The 24,122-nt window shown below is 34.4% G+C and overlaps 1 protein-coding gene across 8 annotated transcripts in view; it reads right to left on the reverse strand.

Annotated features, from left to right (window-relative positions):
- Positions 1-24,122, reverse strand: part of LRRIQ1 (leucine rich repeats and IQ motif containing 1) — a 110,076-nt gene that overhangs the window by 57,850 nt on the left and 28,104 nt on the right. For 7 of the 8 annotated variants that reach the window (XM_063396383.1, XM_063396384.1, XM_063396380.1 and 4 more), the window contains 3 exons: positions 18,329-18,805; positions 16,164-16,302; positions 13,644-13,763 (listed from right to left, as the gene is read on the reverse strand). In XM_063396383.1, the coding sequence (XP_063252453.1) occupies positions 13,644-13,763; positions 16,164-16,302; positions 18,329-18,805 (736 nt within the window). The remainder of the gene's footprint in view (positions 1-13,643; positions 13,764-16,163; positions 16,303-18,328; positions 18,806-24,122) is intronic. The other variant, XM_063396382.1, reaches the window with a different exon arrangement.

Below are 24,122 nucleotides of genomic sequence, written 5' to 3' on the forward strand. Positions count from 1 at the left end.
GTTTCATATATGAAAATAGCAAATTTTGGAAATTTTTCTTCTTCCTTTATTTGTGAAAAAATCAATAAAGGTGGGAGAGAGGTAGATTTCCACTTCTTGTACAATTTAAATGTCAATCAACTTAACTGGTGTGTACAATGATGTGCCCATTATTTACCTGAGTACCTAAATGTCTTACAGTAGCAGTGAATATTATGCAAGCTCTAATGTCAGACGTCAGGCCAAGCCTTCTAGTTGAATGTTTACCTCTCTGATGAAATAGTTTGTAAAAGAAAAAAAAACCCACAAAAACAAACAACACCCTCCCCACGCCCCCAACCAAACCAAAAATCCCCATGAGAAATTTTTGGAACACGAATCACTTAGAAGTACACTAATTGAATCCTTTTGCTTTATAGTTGTACTATAATCAAGTAAAGTTCTTTACTCTTAATATTTATGCTGAAACTTTTCTCACTAATATTTTCCTAGCCCAGTGTTTGCCATTTATTAACTTAGTACTACTTAGTGGTTTTATTTCTTTTGCAGCCTATAAAATATGTTTCAGTATCCTAAGTGTTGAAAAGAAATATCAGTAAAGATATAAAAGTATGACTCAAATGCATAAATATGCACAAGAAAAAAAAGACAACTGATTTACCATTAAGTACATCTTTTACTCCTATGATTGTACAGCACATTATAAAAATATACCACACTGATGTTTGCTTTGTCCACAAAAATAAACACATAACTGATTTTCAAACACTCCCACTATGTTTGCTCTGATATTTTCACAGCACTAAGCTCAAGAAACCTCTGTCCACACCTTCTCTGTAAATAGTTCTAATGAAAAGTTTGACAGATTTACCAACACCTAAGGCTTAAAACTAGATCTGTTTGTACTGATATTGTACTTACTAAGATTTAAAAAACAACAATCTGAGATTAAAGCAAAAAAAGACAAAACAAACAAAATGACAGCTATAGATGTGCTATATTTGTATTTATTTCTAAAAGCTAAATTAAGTAATTTCCTAAATATTGAGGCGCACAATGTGGCTTTACACATTCAGTGTACACACATTCCACAAATAACATACAGTTGATTTAACACATATTCACCTGAAGATATCTTTTATGTTTTTGTATCCTCCATACTTTATTTCTAGTGTTTGTTTCAAAAATATGTATTAATTACTTTAAGTTTGACAAACACACAAAACATATATAGACCTTTCTATCTTTCGTTGCACTTATTTTTTTGTTGACCCACTTGGAACAATTTTTTTAATTTTTAGACACAATACAGTTATCCATGATACCACTCTTCAGGCAAAAGAATGTGGGAATCTATTTCATGTCCAGGTTTTCTTTCTGCATTTTAATAATGAAACTTTCATATTATTAGTTATTTCAATTTATCCATTAGGATCAAGAACTTTTTATCCTGACTCACAATGAATTTTTTTAGTGGAGACACTACTACTACAGGGTTCCTCCTTTGATTTTGCAGCTCATTAACAAATTCTAGAGGTTTGGGGATTTTTTTTCCCATGGCATATTATATATAGGCTGTAGCCTTCATTTTGTTCCTCCTTCATTTTTCAAGTATTGACTCAATTGCTTCCTTTGCAAAATGTAATGACTATTTACATCAAGCATTGCACTTTCGTAGTCTCAGAAACAGAATTCAATCCTACAACAAAGTGAGTAAGAATGGTTCTGCTAACTTTAATTGGGTCTGAATGAGCTGCTGAAGAGTTGAGTTTTAGTGCAACATTATTTACACAATCTAATCCTAAGCATTTTTTATATGCTCTGGATTACATTCTAGGGCTAAATACTTTTTTATAATATATCGTGACTACATGTCATTAGGGCTGTTCTGAGCCATATTTACCATGAACAAAAAATAGTTCTCAGGACAGTGTCAAACTTACACTCAGCTTTGAAGCACTTCCACAAGTAACTGTCCAAGCTGTGAATAATGCCATCACATATTGCCTTTCATCTCTCTGAGATCAAGGAGGATCACAAGAGCATAATAGAAACCAAACCAATTCCTGAAACTGCACTATGGTTTGAAGCAGAGGATGCAAAAAGGCATTAACAATACAGGCTGAAAAGAAAGGCCAGCATTTGACATCTAACAACTCTGTTCTGGTCTGAGCAAATATCCATCTACATCAGTACTCTGCTTCCAGAAGAGTTCAGTAGCAGTTGCTTATGGAAAGAATGAAAAAAAGTTGGATGTGATGAGGACAATCCTTCCTTTAGTGCATTCTTTTAGACCTTGGAAACTGGTGGTTTAAGGACTCTGCTAAAATCTAGGGAAATATTCCTCACTCTCAAACAGTACTCTAATTTCTAATGAAAAATGTAAATATCTAGTCAGCCGGTTTGCCACATCATCTCTATGCCAATCTATAAAGAATGCAAATCTTGTATATGACGCATAGGATGTAACTGCTGAAGCGGTGTAGATGAACTTCAAAAGGGCATCATGTTGTAAACCACAGGAGCTGAAGCTACCCCAGGTTTCCAAGTGTGGTGGACCTCAGAATTACCACCTAAGAAAACAGTGAAACTATCTTTGAAATTCAGGGAAAATGAACACTCTATACCTCTTTGTTCTTTCATCTCCTCATTGACTCATTCACTGTTTTCAGAAGAGCAACAGTATAGTCAGGGAAAAAAAATTGATATTTATGTAGTGCATTTATCTATATAGTATTTTAAGATAAAAACAAGTAAACTTCCCAACAATACAGACAGGCAGAAGAAAGCTAACACCAAAAACACACCGTGAACTACGAGTAATGACTAGCTCCTGATCCTTACAACCTAACAGGAATAATGGCAAGGGAAAAAGGATCTTCCATTAGAAACAATATTTCCACTTTAGAATTTAATAGAAATAGTGTGTGGAATCCTCTGCTTTGAAAAAAGATTCACCCTTCATCCAGTTCACCTGCCTGGTTTTATCCAACATGTTTTCCTGTACTTCTGCTACCCTCTGTGAGCTAGGCCATTAGCATCATCCTTAGGAAGAATGACCCTTTTTCAACCAGATGTTACAGACTATCTGCCCTCTCCACATTCAATTTTATTTTCAATAAGAATACTATGAATCAGAGTAAACACATAAATGAATCAGAATGAATCTTTCCATTAGTCCTCTCTATAGAATACAAATTTGAATAAAGTTTTTCTGATTGATATCCTTAATTTCTAGTTTTTAATGAGTATGTTTGAATAGTGCAGGTAAAGTCTTATTCGCTGAAAGTCAATAAAGGTGGTAAAAGCAAAGACAAATGAAAGGCAGAACCTTTGACATCATTCTATGACTATTTTAAACACACTTACAAAAATTCTTTTGGGGCAATACACTCCACATGAAGAACTACTTTTCCTGATATTAAACATAGAGTAGGTTAAATACGTGCTTAGACTGGGAGGGGGCGTGGTGAGGCAGAAGGATCTTATACTGAAGGTTAACACTCTGGATACACACAGCCAGACCACTGAACTGTCTTTCATCTGGCAGAAAGCTGTAACTTTCTCTCGTGGTTCCTGGCAAACATATTTTGCTCTGTAGGATATTTCATTTAAGTATCATGCTAATCCAGGGCAACATATTTCATTTCTTTTTAAATTAAACTTATTTCTGTCAAGTCCTGACTACTTGCTGGGAATTTCTGCTCTCAAATTCTAAATAAGTTTTAACAAATTTCTTAAGAAATCATGAATTTCTTAGCTCTTACAGCTGCAACAGAAGAACCAGATCATTTTTCTATGCTCTTTTGTATATTGTTGATAGACTGTGATTGAAAACTTCCTTTGAAATTAAAGATCTGAATATATTTGTGTATTTAGCCTTTTCTTTCATCCAGTCCTTTGAGGAATCAGATTACTCTGTGGACTAGTTTTTCTGTGAAACTCAAGTTCATGTGTAAAGCTTAGTTCAATGTTAAGAAGTTAAACATCAGTTTAGATCCAGACTTTATATATAACTTCCAAAGCTAAGAAAATGTCAGATATGAACATCCTCAACTGAATCTTCTGTTAGCTCCAATATTATTCCACTTATAGTACTACAAAAATTCAGTCTAAACCCTGCCATTTTAAATCTAGATGTAAATGCATTTAACCATATTCTATAAAAATTTGTAAAATCCTTTTAATTAGATAGCTTAGAGTATAAACATTTTACAGAAAATATCTGGACTTCAAGTAGTAGGAAAAATAGTCCTTTTCTCTGAGTTTGTCTTCCAGTATTTTTCACATATTTTATGTGCTGAAGATAAAATAGGTTAGCACTCTAATAAAGGTTATTTTAACCTTTGGCAATGCTTCCTTTTCAACCCTGTCTTTATATAAGACAATGTATATGCATAAGAAAAGAAATCTGGGTACAGCTGCACTCTTATAGCTGCTAAAACCAAACAGTTCCAAGCCAAAAAAAGTAGTGAGTATCACATGAATTCCAGAGAAACATTGCAAAGATTAATTGACCTCAAGAGATTTTATAGACTTACTGGTTAATTATTAGAATACATTCTTGTAGGAAAAGGAGAAGACATAGAGAGTTGTCCATTGCTAAGAAGGATATATTCATGATTACTGGAAAAATCACATTCTGTTCACAAAAATATTAAAGAAAATTTTATTCTAGAATGTCTTCTCCAAATGTAATTTTTCCTAACTTTTTAATGAGCTTAGAAAATCAGCTCTTTTCTAAAATTTTAATGCATATACATATATATGTATATATTTACATTTAATACATGTACCAATGTGCTTGCTCTACAAAAATGCAAATAAAATGAGAAGAATTTATTATGGAATAATAAATGAACAATGAAAACTTCAAGGACCACAGAAGTTTTCTTTCAAATAAAAGGTTGAACATCTTCATACATAATTAACTCTCCAAAAGCCTGAATCTTATTGTAGTTCATGTCAGTCATTCACAACCTATGCGACCTAAACTTTTCTAAAAATGCATTTTTGTCTTATGCCTGACAGCATTCAAAGGAAGCTCTTTGTCCTTTCTCTGAATACAGGAATAAGAAATACAGATGGGTAATGGTAATTTCAACTTCAGAGGTTAGGCATGACTCAAGTAAGCATCAAAAACGTATGCTTGAAAAATCTTTTGAGAAATAAACCTCCACCAATCTCAACAAACATCAAGCTCCTGGAACCTTCAAGCCACCTCACAAAATGGGTCCAAGACCCCAGATACAGTTTTTCCCCATTAAAACGACAAGAATCTTCAGGACTTCCCCTCTCTGACTCTGGCACATGACACAAATTTTTGCTGCTATGTCTCTATAAACCTTTTCCCAAGTTTTACTTCCATGAAAACAAGGAAACAAAACTTTCAAGTGCCAGTGAGGTAAAAACTTAAAAAACCAAAGCAGCCAAGGAACCCCTCAACCCTACCCCTTAAATACTGTGCATTCAAGGAATTTTGAAGGAATATAACCCAAAATGTTCTACCCGCTTAGATAATGAATACTAAAACACAATAGAAAAGAAAGCTGTGCTTCAGCTCACAGTTTTGTCTATAGAAGGGAAGTTATGCAGAAGGACAGGGTAATAAAAAATAGACTAGTCACAAGTTTTATAGTCATTTAACCTTTAACATGTTTCAAAGTTCAGGTCATGAAAGAGTAGATTCAACTTCAAGACAACTTTTCCTTTTTGCTTAAAAGTCCCTATTTCAGAAACAAGAACAAAAAAAAAAAAAAAAAAAAAAAGGATTTGGAAGCTAAAGAGCAAAGAAGGGCTAAGTTACAAACATAGATTTTTTGAAATTTATGTTTACAAACCTCTAATTGCACTACAAAAACCTTAATTCTAAAGAGGTATGTCTAAATCATCTCTCAGCTTCTTTTATACTGTCTTCCTTATATGTCTCTAGCATTGTCTCTTCTATTTGAAATAAATTATCCACAAATGAATCTGCAAGTTGAAATTTGTTCATTCATACCTATATTCTCAACAACTTAAATCTTTCAGGCCATGTAATGACACTCTTTGGAAAGAAGCTAATTTTTTGGGATGTTTTCCTGATTTATGAAATGATCAGTAGCTACTCCAATATCCATATAAAAAAAAGTTTTAAAGTATTTTTCATGCCAAAAAATACTAAAGTGAGCAGTAAGACAGTATTTAGCATTTAGGATTCCTTAGCGCACTCTATTCTAGGACAAACTAGACATAAATAGTTACTAGCTAAATTAAGACTATATTATAGCATATGAGGTGTTTCAGGTTTTTTGTTTACACTGTTAAAAACTAAAGCATTGCATGAAAAGTCCATTATGGCTGCCCATCCTTTTCTGTGTGACTGCTTCCTACAAAGTCAGACCCTGGCTAACAGTACTGCTCATATACTGGACTTTGCACTCGCTCTTGCTGAACATTATGGAGCTCTGGTCAGCCTGTCTACCTAGCTTGTGCAAGCTGCTGCAAAGAACACCCTGATCCTCCAGCATGCCAACCACTGCTCTTCAATACAGTGTCATCTGCACACTGGAGGTGGCATTCTGTTCTATCACAGACGTAGCTAAATAAATTTTTTTACTATTTTGGTCCTACCATCCATGATGGACTCCATTAATTACTGTCCACCAGTAATTATGGCTGTGTATTTTTGCACCATAAAACACTATTATTCACATGTGGTAGTGCAGTCAAGCTGCTGGTGATCTTATTGTCTACTTTTCTAGCCCATATCTCAATAAATTTTGGGAATAAGACTCTGGGAGACAGTCAACAGCCTTGTTAAAATAAAGGCATATAATATGCACTGCACTCCCCTTATTCATAGTGCCTGTCACCTTGTGACAGAAAACAATGAAGGTGATGACTCCTCAGTAAACCCATGCTAGAATCTCACAATCACCTTGTTTCATGGGTTTAGAAATGGCTTCTGAATGAATTTACTCCAAGCATTTCCAGAAAGTCTCGACGGCTTCTAGTTCTCTGTATCTTCTTCAATTTTCTGAAGATGGGTGCAATGTCCACCCTTTTCCAGCTACAAGTAACCTCCTTAGTTGCTGTTATCTTTCAAAGATTATAAAGTAACCTCAAAATGACATCAGGCAGCTTGTTCAACCCCCTTGGGTGTGTCCTATTTGTTCCCTTGGACTTGAATCTCTTCAGGGGAGTTGAGCTGTGCTGCAGTTGGATAACATCTGCTTTCTTCTAAAACCAAAGGATTTCAAGCTCCAGGCAATGAGACATGCAGAGATTTAAGTACAGAGAATCACAAAAGCTAACATCTCATGTTCCTCTTCAGTTCCTCCATAAGAACTGCAATTTAACTCAATAACTATATTCCTTGAATCAGTGGTTTCTCTAAGACAAATCAAATAGGTTAGCTTCTGAAATTTGTAAATAGGGACTACTAAAAAAATCTTTTTTAAAGGAAATCATTGTCTGTGAACATGGTAAATATTAGACATTTAACTAGGTATTTTAAACACAATCTATATATATACCAAAACATCAGTTTCAACATTACACAAAAATTTAAGAACTTAGGGAAGATATATTCAATGATTAGAAATCCTTAGCTCAGCTTTCAAGAGACTCCAGATGAAGATGTACTCATTAAGAAGAACTTATGATTGTATTATTGCTTCCATTTATAATGGTGCTTTTTGCTTAGAACAATTTTCCTTTGAGGCTACAATAGTGAGTCGAAACATCAAAGAACTAAAGCTTTTTTTTTCCACTTACATACATTTTTTCCATTGCTTGCCATGCTTATTCAATTCTGATGCTTGACTTTGTCTTTAGAGATAGAAGACTAGGAATTACAGTTAATGATATCACTATCCTTTGGTATGTCATAGAAGCTAAATGTAATTTAGAAAAATACTACACCATTTGCTACATACAGCTTCCAAATTATATCTGTAGAGCCATGCATCACTAGTAGGCTTTCCTTTGGGAAGCATTTATTTGAATCTGACTCTTTAACCAAGAATCAGATAGAGACAAGTGATGAAGATAGGTTTTCTTTAAAAATTACCAGCATTCCAGGTGGTAGGAAGAACTGAGATCTCATGGTCGAAGGCCAGAAAGCAACCAGGGCCTATCCTGCATGAGCTGTGAAGCTGGAGTGTTAGTGACAGCCTTTAGGAGTGTAGTTGTGTTTATTTTTGCAGGTACTGACTGCAACTACCTTGTTCTAAGCCCAGAATATCTGAGACAACTAGAAAATGAGATAAGCAGCACTACTGAAAAAGGTAGAAGCTTCATGCATCTGCAGCTGCCACAGACTATGAATGGCATGCAATCCACTACTACAGCAGCTGAAGCAACAGGAATTTACCAAGAGATTATTGATAAATACTCATGGCAAAATGATTGATATCCAATATATTGCTTAGGAGAGAGTTTTTTCCTCCTTTTAAAAGAAGAGTATGTATCTAATGAAATTTTCAACACACTTTTTTTGCTTTTCTACAACATTTTAGCTTTACATGAAATTTGATGGAAAAAGGATCATATCCTTTGCAGCATGCAACACAGAAAAGCTGGATGCTGATCTAACATTTATAAGGAATTACAGGAGCTAGACTTACATAAGAGAGTCAAGACACAAGAAATGTTATGGGGACCTTCTAATCCATGGGCTACACTTATTTCCTGGCACTAGCCAGGAAACAGCAATCATTGTCACAAGCTCACAATCATAAGCTCTCAGTCTGAGACAAACCACATTATGAAAGATTATCAGAAAAGAAAACAAAACACATCATATGGGTCTAGTTTGGATATGTGATAAGAAAATTAAAGATGGGAGATATGAGGAAATTCTTTTTCTAATTACTGTTTACTTATTAAGAGTTAGCACACATAAGCTAGTTCTTATTCTTCCCACCCCTCAGAAAAGGAAAAATCAAAAGAAAAATAAAACTGCTACCTATGTGTTGTGGAAGGCAAGCAAAAAATTAGGAATGGCTATGTGTCTGAGTGTGTATATGCAAACAAAAACAAAAACAAAAACAAAAAAAAAGGGAAACTCCTGAACAAAAATTTCAAAAGCAGTCAAAAGGACTTGAATTTAAAAAATCTACATAATCAAGCTCAGAAAAAGAGCAATACTGTCTCAAGGCAAATGTGTTATCTCTTTTGATGAACAAAGCAGTGATGGATTTCTTGATAACTTGGTTGCAACTTATAAAGTGACTTTCTTTTTCAAAAATTATGACTGAAGTGATTTAAATTAAATTAAAAATGAAGTTTTTAAAATAGAGTATTTACTCGGTGTGCCATGTAATCATCAATATTTATATTTCTCTTGATGAGTATAAGATGTGTCTATATGTTTATTCAGTGTAGGAAAACAGTAATTTATTCAGTGGTCATTGCTCAGGGTAAAGAATTGTATAAAAACTCATCATATTTAATTTCTTCAGCTGTCTGACACCTTGGCAAGTTTAGACATTTTGCATTTGGCTCACATCATATTTACATCAAGAAAACAAAAACACTGATATTTAGATGGTACAGAATTAAGAGCTGTGTCAAGCGAATGTGCTGTCAGATTTCATCCACCAGAGGTAAAGTGAGCTCTGCCTTGTAGATCATGTGCTACATGGATGGACTGCTGATGAAAGGTTGCCTTAAGATCAGCCTTCTCGAGCATGTAGGCTGGAATTCTCCAAAGTCCACATGAAAGATGTGAAGCTATCACTAAATACCAGGCTCATACTTTGTGAAACATCTGTTGGCCAGATCTTTCATGTCATCTGGGACAGCCTGACATCACACAACCAAACAGACACAAAACACTACTGCCATCAATTGCCTCTGAACGGCTTTGGCAACATATGGGAGCTGATATGAATACAAGAAGGTATCAGAAATGGTTCAGGTGAAATGACTGGTATTCATGCTATTACTAGAAAGATGAAGCCCATTCCTCTAGCCCAATCACATGCAATCCATTTTTCATATGATGCAGTGTTTAACTTGTACTAAAAACATACTATTTTTCAATGAGCATAAATGAAGGTCTTTGTCAAAGACTAGGGTTCCCCGCATGCTGTTTCACAGTCTTGCCTTCTATGGAACATTGGGTACACTGAGTTTAAAATGAAGATATTAAACTTTTTTTTTGTGAAGACTGATGTCTAATGACTTATTACTCTGTGATATTTACAAACGGTTTAGATAGGTGCTTGCACAGTAGCGATTTTGTAGAATGTTAGATAACAGCAAATAAAATCATGACTGAAACCTATATAACAGTATAAGAAAAATCTAAACTACCACAACACAAAATAATGAACTATTCAAAATGCTTTTAGACAAGATTTATGTCATTTGTATCAGTTTCCAATAAGGAAAGGTTTTTTCTGCACTTCTCTCTCATTTCACTCACCCTATACACTGAAATCTGCAGTACAAAATGGTATCCAAATATTTTTCTCTTCCTTCAAACCCTAGAATATGGGATCTCTTAGCCTAGTAATATGTACTCCTCCCTACACCTTGTTTGAGACACAACAGATAGCCACTGATACCATGTGTTATTATTTGGCTCTGCTTCAGCACTTTGCTATAAAACACTGAGACCAGAAAGGAAGGAATAGGAAGTATTGACTGTTCCAAGTTTCTGCTGCTTGTTTCTCCAGAAGTAGTAAGTCCACATGATTTGATATTACCCAACTGCAGAGAATGACACAGCCACACACATGGAAACAGACAACCTAGTAATGAGTAGCTAGTCTGGGCTAGACACAGCAGAGGGCATGCCCAGTATGGTTATGTAGTTATGCCACACATTTCTCAAAATCAACTCTTCAGCACAGACAACAGATTAAAAAAAGAAAGACAAATATTGCAGGGTATCATTCTAATTACAGTCATCAATGTTGAATGTTGTAATCTTCATTCACTGAGAAAAAAATACTTCACAGACATATACACTGTAAATTTATCATATACACTGCTCTGTAGAGAACAGATGTTGTTATGTTTTTTATTACAAGAAGTAACTTATTTGACATCAGTCCACAGTTCAGCCTTGAGCCTGATGTGCAAATTGAAATGTCAGCTCATGGTTCACCTGTCATCACCTGAACCTAAACACTTTCTGAGAACTTCTCCCTAAATCCATGTTTTATTTCATTCCTGATAAACTCAGTGATAATTTGGAAAAAAGAAAAAGAAAAAGAGAAAAAGAAAAAGAGAAAGAAAAAAAGAGAAAGAAAAAAAGAGAAAGAAAAAAAGAGAAAGAGAAAGAGAAAGAGAAAGAGAAAGAGAAAAGAGAAAGAGAAAGAGAAAGAGAAAGAGAAAGAGAAAGAGAAAGAGAAAGAGAAAGAGAAAGAGAAAGAGAAAGAGAAAGAGAAAGAGAAAGAGAAAGAGAAAGAGAAAGAGAAAGAGAAAGAGAAAGAGAAAGAGAAAGAGAAAGAGAAAGAGAAAGAGAAAGAGAAAGAGAAAGAGAAAGAGAAAGAAAAAGAAAAAGAAAAAGAAAAAGAAAAAGAAAAAGAAAAAGAAAAAGAAAAAGAAAAAGAGAAAAAGAGAAAAAGAGAAAAAGAGAAAAAGAGAAAGAGAAAGAAACAAAAGAAAAAGAAAAAAAAAAAAGAAAACCAAAAATAAAGTGTGGCAACACTATCACCAGAAGGTGATACAGCAGCTGGATTTCTTTATTCTGCCTTCTCCATCCCTTCCTTTTGTCCCTGACCTCAGGAACACCTGCCTGAATGCAATTGTCTTGTAGAAAGAAAGATGGAACAAAATTGCCTGTGTAGTATTCAGTTAAGACATTAAAAAACCCCAAAACCAAACATGACAGGGTTATTTGGGCCAGACAGAGAGAAACAAGAATGGCTCAACTGAATTACTGTGTGTAAAACTCTGGCCTACTGGCTGATTAGTTCAAAACAGGATATTTTTCTTCTTTAATATACGAACAGATACTTCCTTCCCATGTGAAGAAATAAAACCTTCAACATTCTGCTTTTTATTATTTTAGAAAGAAGCCAGGGATCAGAGAACATCAACTAATGAAACTGTTTTGTATATGTATTTCAAATTAAAATGAAAAAAAACCCTAAAATTTAAGCCAGATCTCTGTGTTTACACATACACATTTCCCGTCTACCAAACGATTCTTGGAACTTCTGCCTCAAACCTTTTGTATGCTTTTAAATAAAGCAGTAATTCTGAAAATCTACCTTAAAATAGTTGCTAAAAAGGAGAAGAAAAAATATAATTACCCTAAGTCACCAACTCATTGGTAATAATTTTGTAGAAAGCCCAGCTATTTTCTTTGGGGAGGAGCTGGCAAAAGAAGCCTCGTAACAGATGATCAAAGACTGATCAACTTTAAACTGCATTGCACCAACCAACAGCATACTTGAGTTCATAACTCCATGATCCATACAAACACCTAATTATAAATGGGACCTAGTCCTGCCAGTAGCAGGGTTATTGCATCAATCTCCTTAGCAACATTACAATGGAATACTGATAAATGGCTCTTGCAAAGACACAGCAGCTGAATAAGCACATTCAGAAACAAGGGTTCATGAAAAAAATCTTAGTTATATCCTCTTAGGTCTCAAAAGGCCACACTGCTGTTAGTTTTCTTTGTTTTACCTCAAAGCACTAAAAAAGAAAAAAAAAGGAAAAAAAAAAGAAGAAAAAAAAAAGAAGAAAAAAAAAAAAGGCAGCCAATGAATGTGAACAATTAGAGAAAGCAGTTCTCCAGACTCATCAACAGCTGCCTTAGTATTTAATATTCATGCTGGGTCTAGAACTTTCCATATAGATGGTCTTTTGAGGCGATAAAGAAAAAAATCTTTAAAAATTCTTTTTTCTTGTTTACTGAATAACAATATTGATCCCATAGACACATTTTATTTTTTACCTAAATATTGCTAAATTCAGTTTTGAATGTCATGTTATTCCTCAAATTCCTCTGGAGCCCACTCTTATTTCTCTAGAATGGAAGCTTCTCATTAAATTCCAATCCTTTTGAAACTGAAAGAATATTTCTAACTCTATATAACTTGTTAAAAATAACTAGTAATAATTTCTGGTTATTTGGCATAACAGAGCTGCTAAGTGTGAGGTTTGGGCTTCTTTTTCTGATTTAAGCATACTTCTCTTCATACTTTACTACTGTGTTTAAACCTCTGATCTTTTTAGCACACTAAACATACAATAATAACCCTGCTTCACCTTTTGCTTTGGGGATATGTTCTTTTTATTGGAATACATCATAGCTGTAGTACTTTCTAAATTGATCTCATTCTAGCATGAAAATGAACAAAATACACATATTACTGAAATTATAATTTGTTCCTGAAATACTGAAAAGGTAAACATTTTGGAACAAAAGGAACTTATTCTCATTAGATTATCCTTTAGCTGTAAAAATATATGGCATTCTACCGTGGGTGTGACACAAACAGCACAGTAAGTACCAGAGCATCTTAAAGAGCAGAACGCAGTTAATCCAAGAGAAATACATTTAAATCAGCTATAAATAAGAAATGCTTCTTTTTTTCTGGACATTCAACATGTTAATTCTAGCCTTGGTAGTGCTTTCCATTTTTATTTCCAACACCTACATGATTGCTTAAGAAGGATAGTGAATACTTTATGCTAATTACTGTGCTTACTTCAGAAAATGTGAAAGCATCCACATTTATTTCTTCATATTCGTCTTCCACTTCATCACTTTTAACATCTGCAAGAGCACTGGCCAGTTTCTTTCGCAAAAGAAAACCCTTCCAAAATGCCTAAACAAAAAATTTAAAGCATGTTATACATAGCCATAGATCAAACCCAAATCCAGATTCTCTATGTTATCCCATTAGGAAGATAAAACATCTTGGGCCTTTGTTTAATAGCTCAATGATCTGTTTTTTGAACTTTATGTGACATTTAAAACTACAAGACAAATTAAATGCCAGCATATGTCTAAAGCTTAGAGTACTCAAGAGGCTCTCCACAAGTAAGCAGAAAGGAATCCTGCAACTCCCTCAACTACAAACCTGGGTCAACTAATTAATTATTTGACAATTCCTTCAGGGACTATTATAAACTGAAAGGAAAGGCTACATAAGAAAAATCTGAGTGCCAAATTTCAAATTACTGAGAATAAAAATACAGATGTACTAAATGTCTTATGGTTTACAAGTAGCAACTCTTGGAGGCATCTCGTGTAATTGACCTAGGTCAGTTACTCTTTCTTAAGTGTCTAAGATCTTCATTTAAACAAAAGATTACCAGTAAGCATAATCATCTCTAAGAAAAAGGAGAACATTAGGAATTAAAGTGCTAGAAAACTAGGAAGGGTGTTAGGAACACGTGCCAAGCACAGAATCATGTCCAGTAAAAACACTTCAGAGATCAAAATGAGACAGATGAAATTAAGAAAACTGTATTACAAGCAACTTCCCAGGAAATCAGTATTTGAAATCATTAGACTTTAAGACGCTCTAAGTGTTAAAAAAACCATGCAAAATATTCTCACTGTCGTAAAAGAAGTGATGTTGCACACATTTAATGGCTCTGCCATTCAATTATTAATTAGATTACTAATTAGCTTAATTAGATTATTAATTAGATTATTAATTTTTAGAAAAAATTTGTCCAACTACATAAATTATTGAAAATGTTACTATTTTACACACATATTTCCTGATTATTATAAAATGACAAAATGTTTTAGAGATGCCTTTTTATAATTTCATTGTTGTTATTTTTCTACTGACACTCATAAGCATCCAGTTGAAATATCCTGATATTACTGAGAGATTGAATGACAAATATATTTCATTCAACAAAGACAATTAGGAAATTTTACAAGAGAAAAGGAGAAAAGCAATCCTAATGATATATGCAGAAGGCTAAATTGTGAGGCAGCTGCTAACAGACATCTGTGAAAGCACCAGGTCAGTGCTCTGTCATGATCAAAAAGAAAAATTACATGTAGTAGTTTTTAAGAAACAAAATTTTAAAAATTCTTACTGTACAAATGCATCCTATATCTACATACAGAATTCAGTTCTTGTTGCTTCTTTAAAAAAGATTATAACAGATTGTGGCAAGGGTTCAGTGAGGAACAAAAGGAGAATTACAGAGAAATGTGAAAAGAGACTAAACAGACTAAAGTTTTATTTACAAAAATTGGATGTAAGAATGGATGTATGAGAGATCTAAATATCTGTAATATGCACAGAAGATAAATAATAAATTACTTTTATTTTCATACTCGCTTTGAGAATTACCACGTTTGAAACAAATGAAAGGAAGCACATATTAATCACTTTATAGATTTGTTAAATGCACCACTTTAATGTATAGTAGAGGTCAAATAAATAAGTTCAAAAATGGATTAAATAAGTTTATGGGAATCAACTGTTAATATTCTAGCTACATTATACTCCAATAAGAAATGTTTGCTTCTAGATCACTTTGTCACTTTTGAAATTTGTATATGCATATTACTCTATGGAATATTTCCAAGTTAACTTGAAATATGAAATCGACGGAGGTGACTTGCTTCAAAATGTAGAAAATAACCCCATGAACTTTGTCGACTTGGCAGGCAAATACTGGTTCCCAAACTAAACAGAATCAAAGCATGGACTTTAACTCTTGCCCATGGTAATCCATTCTGTTTAACTGCTATTAGCTCAGTATCTACTATAGGCTAGGCTGTGGTCTGTACCCAAGGACAATACAGATAAAGCAACTCTGGGCTTTGGAGATGGGAAGAGAAGGAAAGAAATGGATAAGTAGGATAGAAGAGACAGGAAGATTATTTATTATTAGATATCAGACACAACACATTAGTAACACAGCACCCATCAGTTTCATAGCATAGACAGGCCCCAGTAAGAACATGGGCACGGTATTTCTTAAGCATAATATTAGAATTAAATCAAGTAAAAATAATTCAGGGAAATGCATAGTGAAGAAAAGGGAAAATATTTTTATGTTTCTATAAAGCTTTTTGTAAAGAAGCATCTGTTTTAGAAACACCAAGTTTATGCTGATTAAATCAAACAAAAATGTTTAATTATGAAACTTAATAAGATAATAAGCAAAAATAGAAGATTACAATTACACAAAACTAGAAAGATATTTTTTTGTTATTAAACTTACAAAAGAAGCACACACCATAAACCAACCTGGATTACTGTGGCAGCTTCATGTTTCTGTCTCAAAGCTTCTACAAACTGATGATTCTCTGTTTTATTGCAGTCATTTTTCCTCTGAGGATGGTACTGCCGCCAAAAGGACTGGATCAAGGATGCTGCCATATGTAGTCTCATGGAGAAATAAATACATTTATGACTTACATAGCCTCACCAATACAACTGAATTATCATATCTGCCAAACTTCAACCATAAAATGTAGCACTGTGCTTTGAGACAAATGAAAAGTTGTACCACTAAACAAGAAATTACAATCCAGATGTGACATATATGTTCAGAAACTCTGGAGGATATTCACATCACATAACTTCTGAATCCAGTTATCTAAGGACTAATCTCTGGTGGGCTCTATTCTGTGAATAATCACAGTAGAGGAACAGTCCTAAAAGGAAGGATTAGGAACAGAAGTGGTATAACAATGACTAAATAAACTACTGGACAGATCTACTTATTTCCACTGACCACACAGACACACACAGAAAAAAAAAAAAAAAAAAAAAAAAAAAAAAAAAAAAAAAATCCAAATGAAGCCAATCAAACACCTTCCCATCCAAAACACACACACAAAAAACCAACCAACCAACCAAAAAAACCAACCAAACAAAACCACCAAGCAGTAAAGAGGGATAAATATTGATAACTGCATGAGACAGGTATTTTCAATGGAGCAGACAGGACAAACACAGTTGTAATTTCAACTTTTGCCTGCTTTTACCCTTTAAGACTTCTGACCACTGGTTGTATGTTTACATTTTCTAATTTGCTCATTTTTAACAAGCATTTAGTACAGACTATTTAGATCTGTTCAGTGATTCAGATTTCTAAATACATGTTCAAGTAATTCATACCAATGGAGAAGTATGTCAGTTCTGCATTGTGACTTTACTATCTTGGAATTCTTTTCTCCACAAAATACTCATTTCAGTTGTATAGCATATTAAATAAATGTCGTCTAAGTTTCCAATCTCTATGTAATTTCTTTTCTTGTGTAGTGAATCTATTTAAATAGAGGACTACTAGTCATCAAAAAAAAAAAAAAATTCACACTTCAGAGGTCAAGACAAATACAAAAAATGTTTTGCATTCTGTTTAGAGGAGATCTCTCAAAAAAACACACTTAAAAATTCATTCAAAACATTAATGAAAAACTAAATTAACCATTTCAAAAAAATTTTTGAAGCATTTTATCGTGCAATAGACTAATGTATTCCTGCTTTCAGCTTTCTGAGAGATGATCATGAATTGCATGATCTTCCTTAATTATAAATTTTATGACAAATTATTAGTGCCTTAAATACCTATTAAGCAGTTTCCTGTCTACCATAAGCCTAAACAGCTCAAAGCAGCACACCCGCCATGCTTGCTTGTCATACTGCTCTCACAACATCTGTTTCTGAAACTGAATTCTTATGAAGTTCTAACTCAATACTTGAGGATTTACTGCAAAAAAATCAGCTTCTGTTTCCCTTGTCTGTCCATCCAGAATCACACAAATCAGCAGCAAATACATTCCAAAGAGGTAATAAACCAGCCTCTTTCATGCAGGAGAAAATCTGGGGACACATAAGTTGAACTGGCCTCTCACCCCTGCCTCTACTTTTAAGAAGCAGGTTAAGGCATGCTGGAGGAGTACCAAAAACAAAGCAGGCCATTAGCTCTTCAGTCATCACAAGAACAGAAGTCTGGCCTAAGATTAGGATAGTATATTTAAGCAATTTTTCCTCTTGCCTTCTGAATGGCGCCGACTGTAAAGTTTAAACAGATGAATCTTGAATGTCTAATGAATAATTTTGGCAAAAAAATCCTACACTAGTTTCTAGTTAATCTCCTCCAAAGCTTCTGCAAAACATTTAGTATTTGCATTCCTAACCCTGTATGTGTCATTGAACTGGTGTCTTAACATTATTTAAAGTACATAAATATGTATATCCTAATATACGACTAGGAGAATACCACAAAGGATTCTTAATTATTAATCTGGAACTCTAGTGTGTAACACTTGAATATACCTCTTTATTTTCTAATAAGCTTAAAAATATTATCTTACAAGTGCCTTGTCTCTGTTTTAAGCAAAAGATCCTCACTCCTATTGTCTACCTGTATAATCGATTTGGAAGCAACCTGACATCTGTCTTACCTCTCTGTATCATTCTCCAAGTGCTGGAGATTTCTTCCCACATCACTTGCAACTATCACTGACTGTTGCAATGTGGGTTGGCCTGACATGTTTTTGTTGTCTTTGCTCTCCCCACTGAAATTAATACAAGATTCAGTGCTCTTCTGCTTCACTCTCTGATCTCCTCTACTTTCCTTCTGGTGCACAGGTATGGAGGAGTTAATGAATGTGGCCTGAATATCACCAGTAGTAATCCATCTTTTGGAAGGATCCAGCAAGACCTGTTTATTTTCTGTCACACCCATGATAAAGGGGTTATGTTCCTGGAGGCAGCCAGTGGATGTTTGCTTTAAATGATTTTGAAGTGCTTCTGGTCCATCTCTGTCAGTAATGTGTAGTTCACCGTACTCATGTATATATCGATGTCTAATACTAAGTTTCATCAGCTGATTGAAATACCAGCATTGTCCCAGTGCAGAATCAATAGAAGAGGCAAATCTGAAAAAAAAATTATGTCTGTTAGAATGCTTTAAAAAAAATCCCTGTATTATTTTCTAAAATAGCTAGCATTTTCAAGTATTCTTACATGTTTCCATATTCTTAAATAGCAATTACTCCAACTGGAAATCCAGTTTCAGTAATTATAAATCTTAATAGCTTTTGTCTTTTTTCAGTCATATTTAAAGGATAATGACACATATTCCTTATTTTACTCTAAGTTTTTCTAAAAGAGAAAGTTTTCAGTTTTTTTAAAATAGCTATTACAGCATGCATTTCACTATTAACTTTCTGTGTGATTAGTGACATGAGAAGCCCAAATTTTTAGAGGGTTTGAGGCAATTTTGCCTTAATATTCCAAACTTACCTGACAACTACAAAAGCACATATAAAAATAACAATAATTTTAAAATTTAGATAAGAACTAAAGTAACAAAATCCAAACTTAAATTCAAATCAACAAACTAAAATGTCTAAAGAAAATTCAGGAGAACGCAGACTTTCACATACAGATCTTTTTGTCATTATAAGGGAAAGTGCTAGACTGAAGCAACAGTAATCTATGAAGTCTGGCTCCCACTAGTTCTTTGTGTTACACTGTCTAAATGATGAGGATAAGTAAGAGTAAATATGAACAAATTGTTACAGATTCAGATGGCTCTCTGTACTTTGGATAGTGTTTGTTCATTTTATTAGGTAGCAGGTACTTTCAGAATCATGAAAATATTTTTCTTTAATAGTATAGATAGATGCAAAGATCTGTAATCTGGTGCTAATTGCAGAGGATTACACAGTCAATTCTGGGTCAGAAATCCAAGAGAAAAAGTAGAAATAAGATCAATTTTCTTGTTGGTCTGGAAAAATTAGTTCCTAAAATTATTGTTAGAATAAGGGAAATTTCCTTCCTATTCATCATTCTGGAAAGGTAATACTTTTATGAGGTTTTATTTGGGACTTCTTACCATTATAATTATATCCTCAGTGAAGTTCAACTAAGGACATTGTAGATTTTTAAGAACATAATCAATCAGACCCTGTAAAAGAGTAAAAAGGATTCCAACTCTTCCTCTTCTAATGCAACTTCAGTGCTATTGGACAATATCTGAATGGGCAAATTGATCACACAACTCAAGCACCTAACTCTCTGTGCAATAGCTGTACATTTGATTGTCCATTACAAAACATTACTTCTACTCCTGTTAATTCCACACATACAACAAGTTCTAAAAATATTTAAACTAATCTATATATTTGTTTAAGGATCTAACATACTACATAGTAAGAATAACAATTTCTTTAACAAAAAATAATTAAAGCATTAGTTAGATTCTTTGGTTAAATATGTTGAATTAGTTCAAGTATTTAAAAAATATAAGTCTGGTATAAGATCATTAACAAATTTCTACATAAAATAATATGGCAAGAAGACAAAAAATAAAGGAAAAAATGGAAAAAATCCATTTCCACTTGTTTTTTTTCCTTTTCTTTTCTGTATTTTGTTGACTTATTTGTTTATGAAAATTAAAATATTGCAGAAAGCCCCAGAATGTTTTACATACTGAGCAAAAAAAATTTCCAACAAAACCCATATCCTGAGCATCCTTGCTCATTGTCAAAAAGAACAGAAAGAAAGAAAAATAAACTATCATAACAGTGAATCCTCTCCTTTGACAGGTGCAGGGGTATCTCAGGCAGCTGTTTCATCCTTCCAGTGGCTATGAATTTGTCAAACAGAAACAGAAGGGGAGATTGAGGAAGTGAAAATAAAGGCAGGGAATGATTTTGGGGTCACAAGGGATAATGTGTTAGTTTTTTTAATAGAGGCTGCTTTTTGGGCAATTTTTCCAAGCAGTGTCTGCAAAATACCATCTTGCCACTGTTGGCACGCACCCTCTCCCATACCTTCCCTGGCAATCCACAATTATACTTTAATTTTGCAGGATTTTTAGCCTACTCGCTGTATCAGTAGCTTTTTGGCGTAGGCAGTCATATTAATTTAAGTTTAAAGAAACTACAAAGGAAGCCAAAGTGATATCTCAGAGACTTATGCACAATGAAGTGGCAAGGCGTGTTTGAGGTTCTCCCGTGAAGGTAAAGCTCCAGTGCACAGACACCAAAGGTCACCATGGGGCCTGAGTACTAATTCGGTGATATTCAGCTGGGTGGTTCCCTTCAGTGAACAGGGATATCAGGCAGCTTATCAACACACTGCAACCTTCTCAGTGTCTCAATAGCACTGCACTCTTGACACCAGAGATGTATTCCTGAAGATTGCTTATTCAAACCACAGAAAGGAAGCTGCTGTAATGGAAAATATGCAGGACTGGTTTACATCTTTAATGGTATAAAAACAAAAAAAACACCCCCAAACATACATACAAGGAAAGAGAGAAGACAAAGTAATAAATATGACAATATGAAGACTTTTGATACCACAATATTTCCTTTTAATGTAAATTCATTGTTTGCCTTTTGGACGTTTTCCAGTATTATTGATTACACTTAACCTGGAATTGCTTCTTGGTTATGATCTGACTAAGGTTTTAAGCATATATTGGCATTAAGACAAAACAAGAATTGGAATTATGATGGAGGGGGTACAATTGACACCAACAAGGGCTTCAAGCATCAGCACCTTGTTATCTAGAAGTCTCTCATACCTTTTCTATGTAGCCTCCCATGGGCAGCTCCACACAGCTCTGGCTCTTTCCTTCTTCTCTCCTCATTCTGCAGTTCCAGCTCAGTCTTTCCTGCCCCCAGCACAGCCACCTGACCCTGTCTGTCCCTCATACAATGTCTTACCCTTTCTGTCCCTTGCCCATCCTCCTGTCCCTTCCCCCTCAAAGCATGGGCAGCAGACTCCAACTGACTCACTTCTATCACAGCCATAGCTGTGAGGGCAAGGCTGTTCCCACTCTGTTGGTAATTGACACAGCTGCAATACATCCAGGGCAAGACTGCCTTCAGCACTATCTCTGTCTTCCACAGAATTATCCTATGGAAGCACCAGTATCCATAGTGTCTGGCTCGTTAGTATGGAAGGAAACATAGATAAATATAGAGGTCTTGCAAGAGCAAAATTTTTATGGCTTTCAGCTTTGACCAGCAAATTCCTTCATTTTTAGTCACTCCCAGGCTACTCACAGCTTTATTTTGATCATAACAAGTGAAAGTGATTTAAGCCATATGCAAATTTTAGCAAAACCACAAAGCATAACCACTGCTTTTGCAGTGGGAGGAAGGGGTAATAAGCCAGAAAAGCAAGGGATGACTCTTGCAATATGGTACAAATGTGCTAAACTAGCAGCCCTGATACTAAAGACCAAGATATTATTTTCACAAAAAAAAAAAAATACTAAAAGCAAAAATCTACTTGTAGCTTTTTTTGTTGTTGGTTTTGGTTTTTTGGTTTGTTTTGGTTTTTTGTGTGTGTGTTTTTGATTTGTTTGTGGGGGTTTTTTGGGTTTTTTGTTTGTTTGTTTGTTTTGGGGGTTTTTGTGGATTTTGGGGTTTTTTGGGGGTTTTGTTTGTTTGCTTGTTTGTTTGGGTTTTTTTTTTGGTTTTGGTTTGGTTTTGGTTTGGTTTTTTGGGTGGGTTTTCTGGTAGGTTTTTGGTTGGATTTTTTTTAACCTGATACCTCTCTATTTGTGCTAGCATTTTCCAGGGACTTAGAGAAAGCATTAGAATCAGATATTAATCTATTCTGAAATTTAAGTCGGGCATTTATTAAGGTGTGTTACAACTTCAGTCCTCACATCAACTCACGAAGAGTATCCATCACTGTCCTGGTTAATTAGACTAAAACCTGCTCAATTCCCATGCAGTGCTTGGCAATGGAGGAGTAGAGGTGAGGAAGAATAAACCCCACTGGCAGCACTTAGAAAGAATAAGGATCCCCACACAGGCTGACTTAACAAATACAGAAAAGGACAAATTATTCATGCCTAAAGGCCTTCCAGTGGAGTTAAAAATCAGCAAAAATGTTGCTACTTAAGAAATTTAAAGTGGCAGCAGAGGCTTCCTTGTAAAGCTAACACGTTCTGTATAGAATTTTCTACTGCAATCACCCCTGCAATGGCTGCCTGCTTATTTAAACAGCATAATTTTGTAAGAATGAGACACTAAATCTGGAAAAGGCATCAGAACAAATCTCTCAGAGGTAAAAGGGACAGGCTTGGAAAAAACAAGCTGTGATCAGGAATGGCAGTTTTCTCTTGACCTTGCAGTTCAATCATAGTTAATATTCTACTCCTTTATATGCTAGTGTGTGCTAGTTAAAACCTTGCTAATATCATGTTTTTCTCTACTGTGACTTTCATAATTTCCATACATGGAATATTCAAATACTACACCTCAATTTATGTGAGGTTTTGTTTGCAATAGTGTGGGATAAAATCTAACATCTTCAGGGAAACTTCAATAAATATCATTACTGATATTAAACTGCAGTTTACCAAAGTCCCTTACAAACATGAAACAGGTCACTGTTGACATATTCTCTCCACGCAACACCATTTATGAAATTCCTGTCATTTTCACTGCACTATCCATACAGTATTTACAAAGTTCAAGTTCCACTAACCAGAAAACTGCACATTTGTTGGCTGAAAACAAATTGCTGAAGCACAGGAATCATATTATTTTTTTAACATGATTACTTATTACAAGTCACCTAAAGGTTATGTGACAGAAAACATTTAGTATAATAGATAAATTCAATTTTAAAGTCCGTTTTATTCTTAAGCATGGTGATAACAGAGGAGTTCTGGGAAGAAACAGCACAGAGAATTTAACTGGGCAGCAGTGGTGTATGAAACAGATTAGAGAAGCAAGCTGTGATTACTTTTGGCAGCTTACATACTTGAGGTCGCACCTACAGGGGCTCATAACTTAACAAGATGTGAAACAGATAGAAGTTTGCTCTATTGTTGGCCTGTTGTTTTGCAATGTCACATTAATTCAGTCAAAGTATTGCAATATGTACATGTAATAGCTTTGCCACTAAAGCTTATTATATACAAACAAGTTGTTTAGAGTTCCTTTTATGAACTGCAGTTTTCAATGGTTCTGAAGTCATCCATAAATTTTACTTCAGTCAAAATAAAAGACTGATGGCTTTAACACACAAGAAATTAATTTTAAGACCAAATCTGATACAAGATGCTTCAATCATGTTATGGTTACCGATTTAAAAGATCACAACCCTCTGCACTCCCCACCCTCCCTCCATCCAAACAATACACTCAAGAAAGATGTTTACACAATCACCTCTTTCCAGTACTGTTCTTCTCAAACATCTGCAGGCTCTTTCAAACAG

Source organism: Prinia subflava, chromosome 4 (genome assembly GCF_021018805.1).
Source record: "Prinia subflava isolate CZ2003 ecotype Zambia chromosome 4, Cam_Psub_1.2, whole genome shotgun sequence".
NCBI classification, from domain to species: domain Eukaryota; kingdom Metazoa; phylum Chordata; class Aves; order Passeriformes; family Cisticolidae; genus Prinia; species Prinia subflava.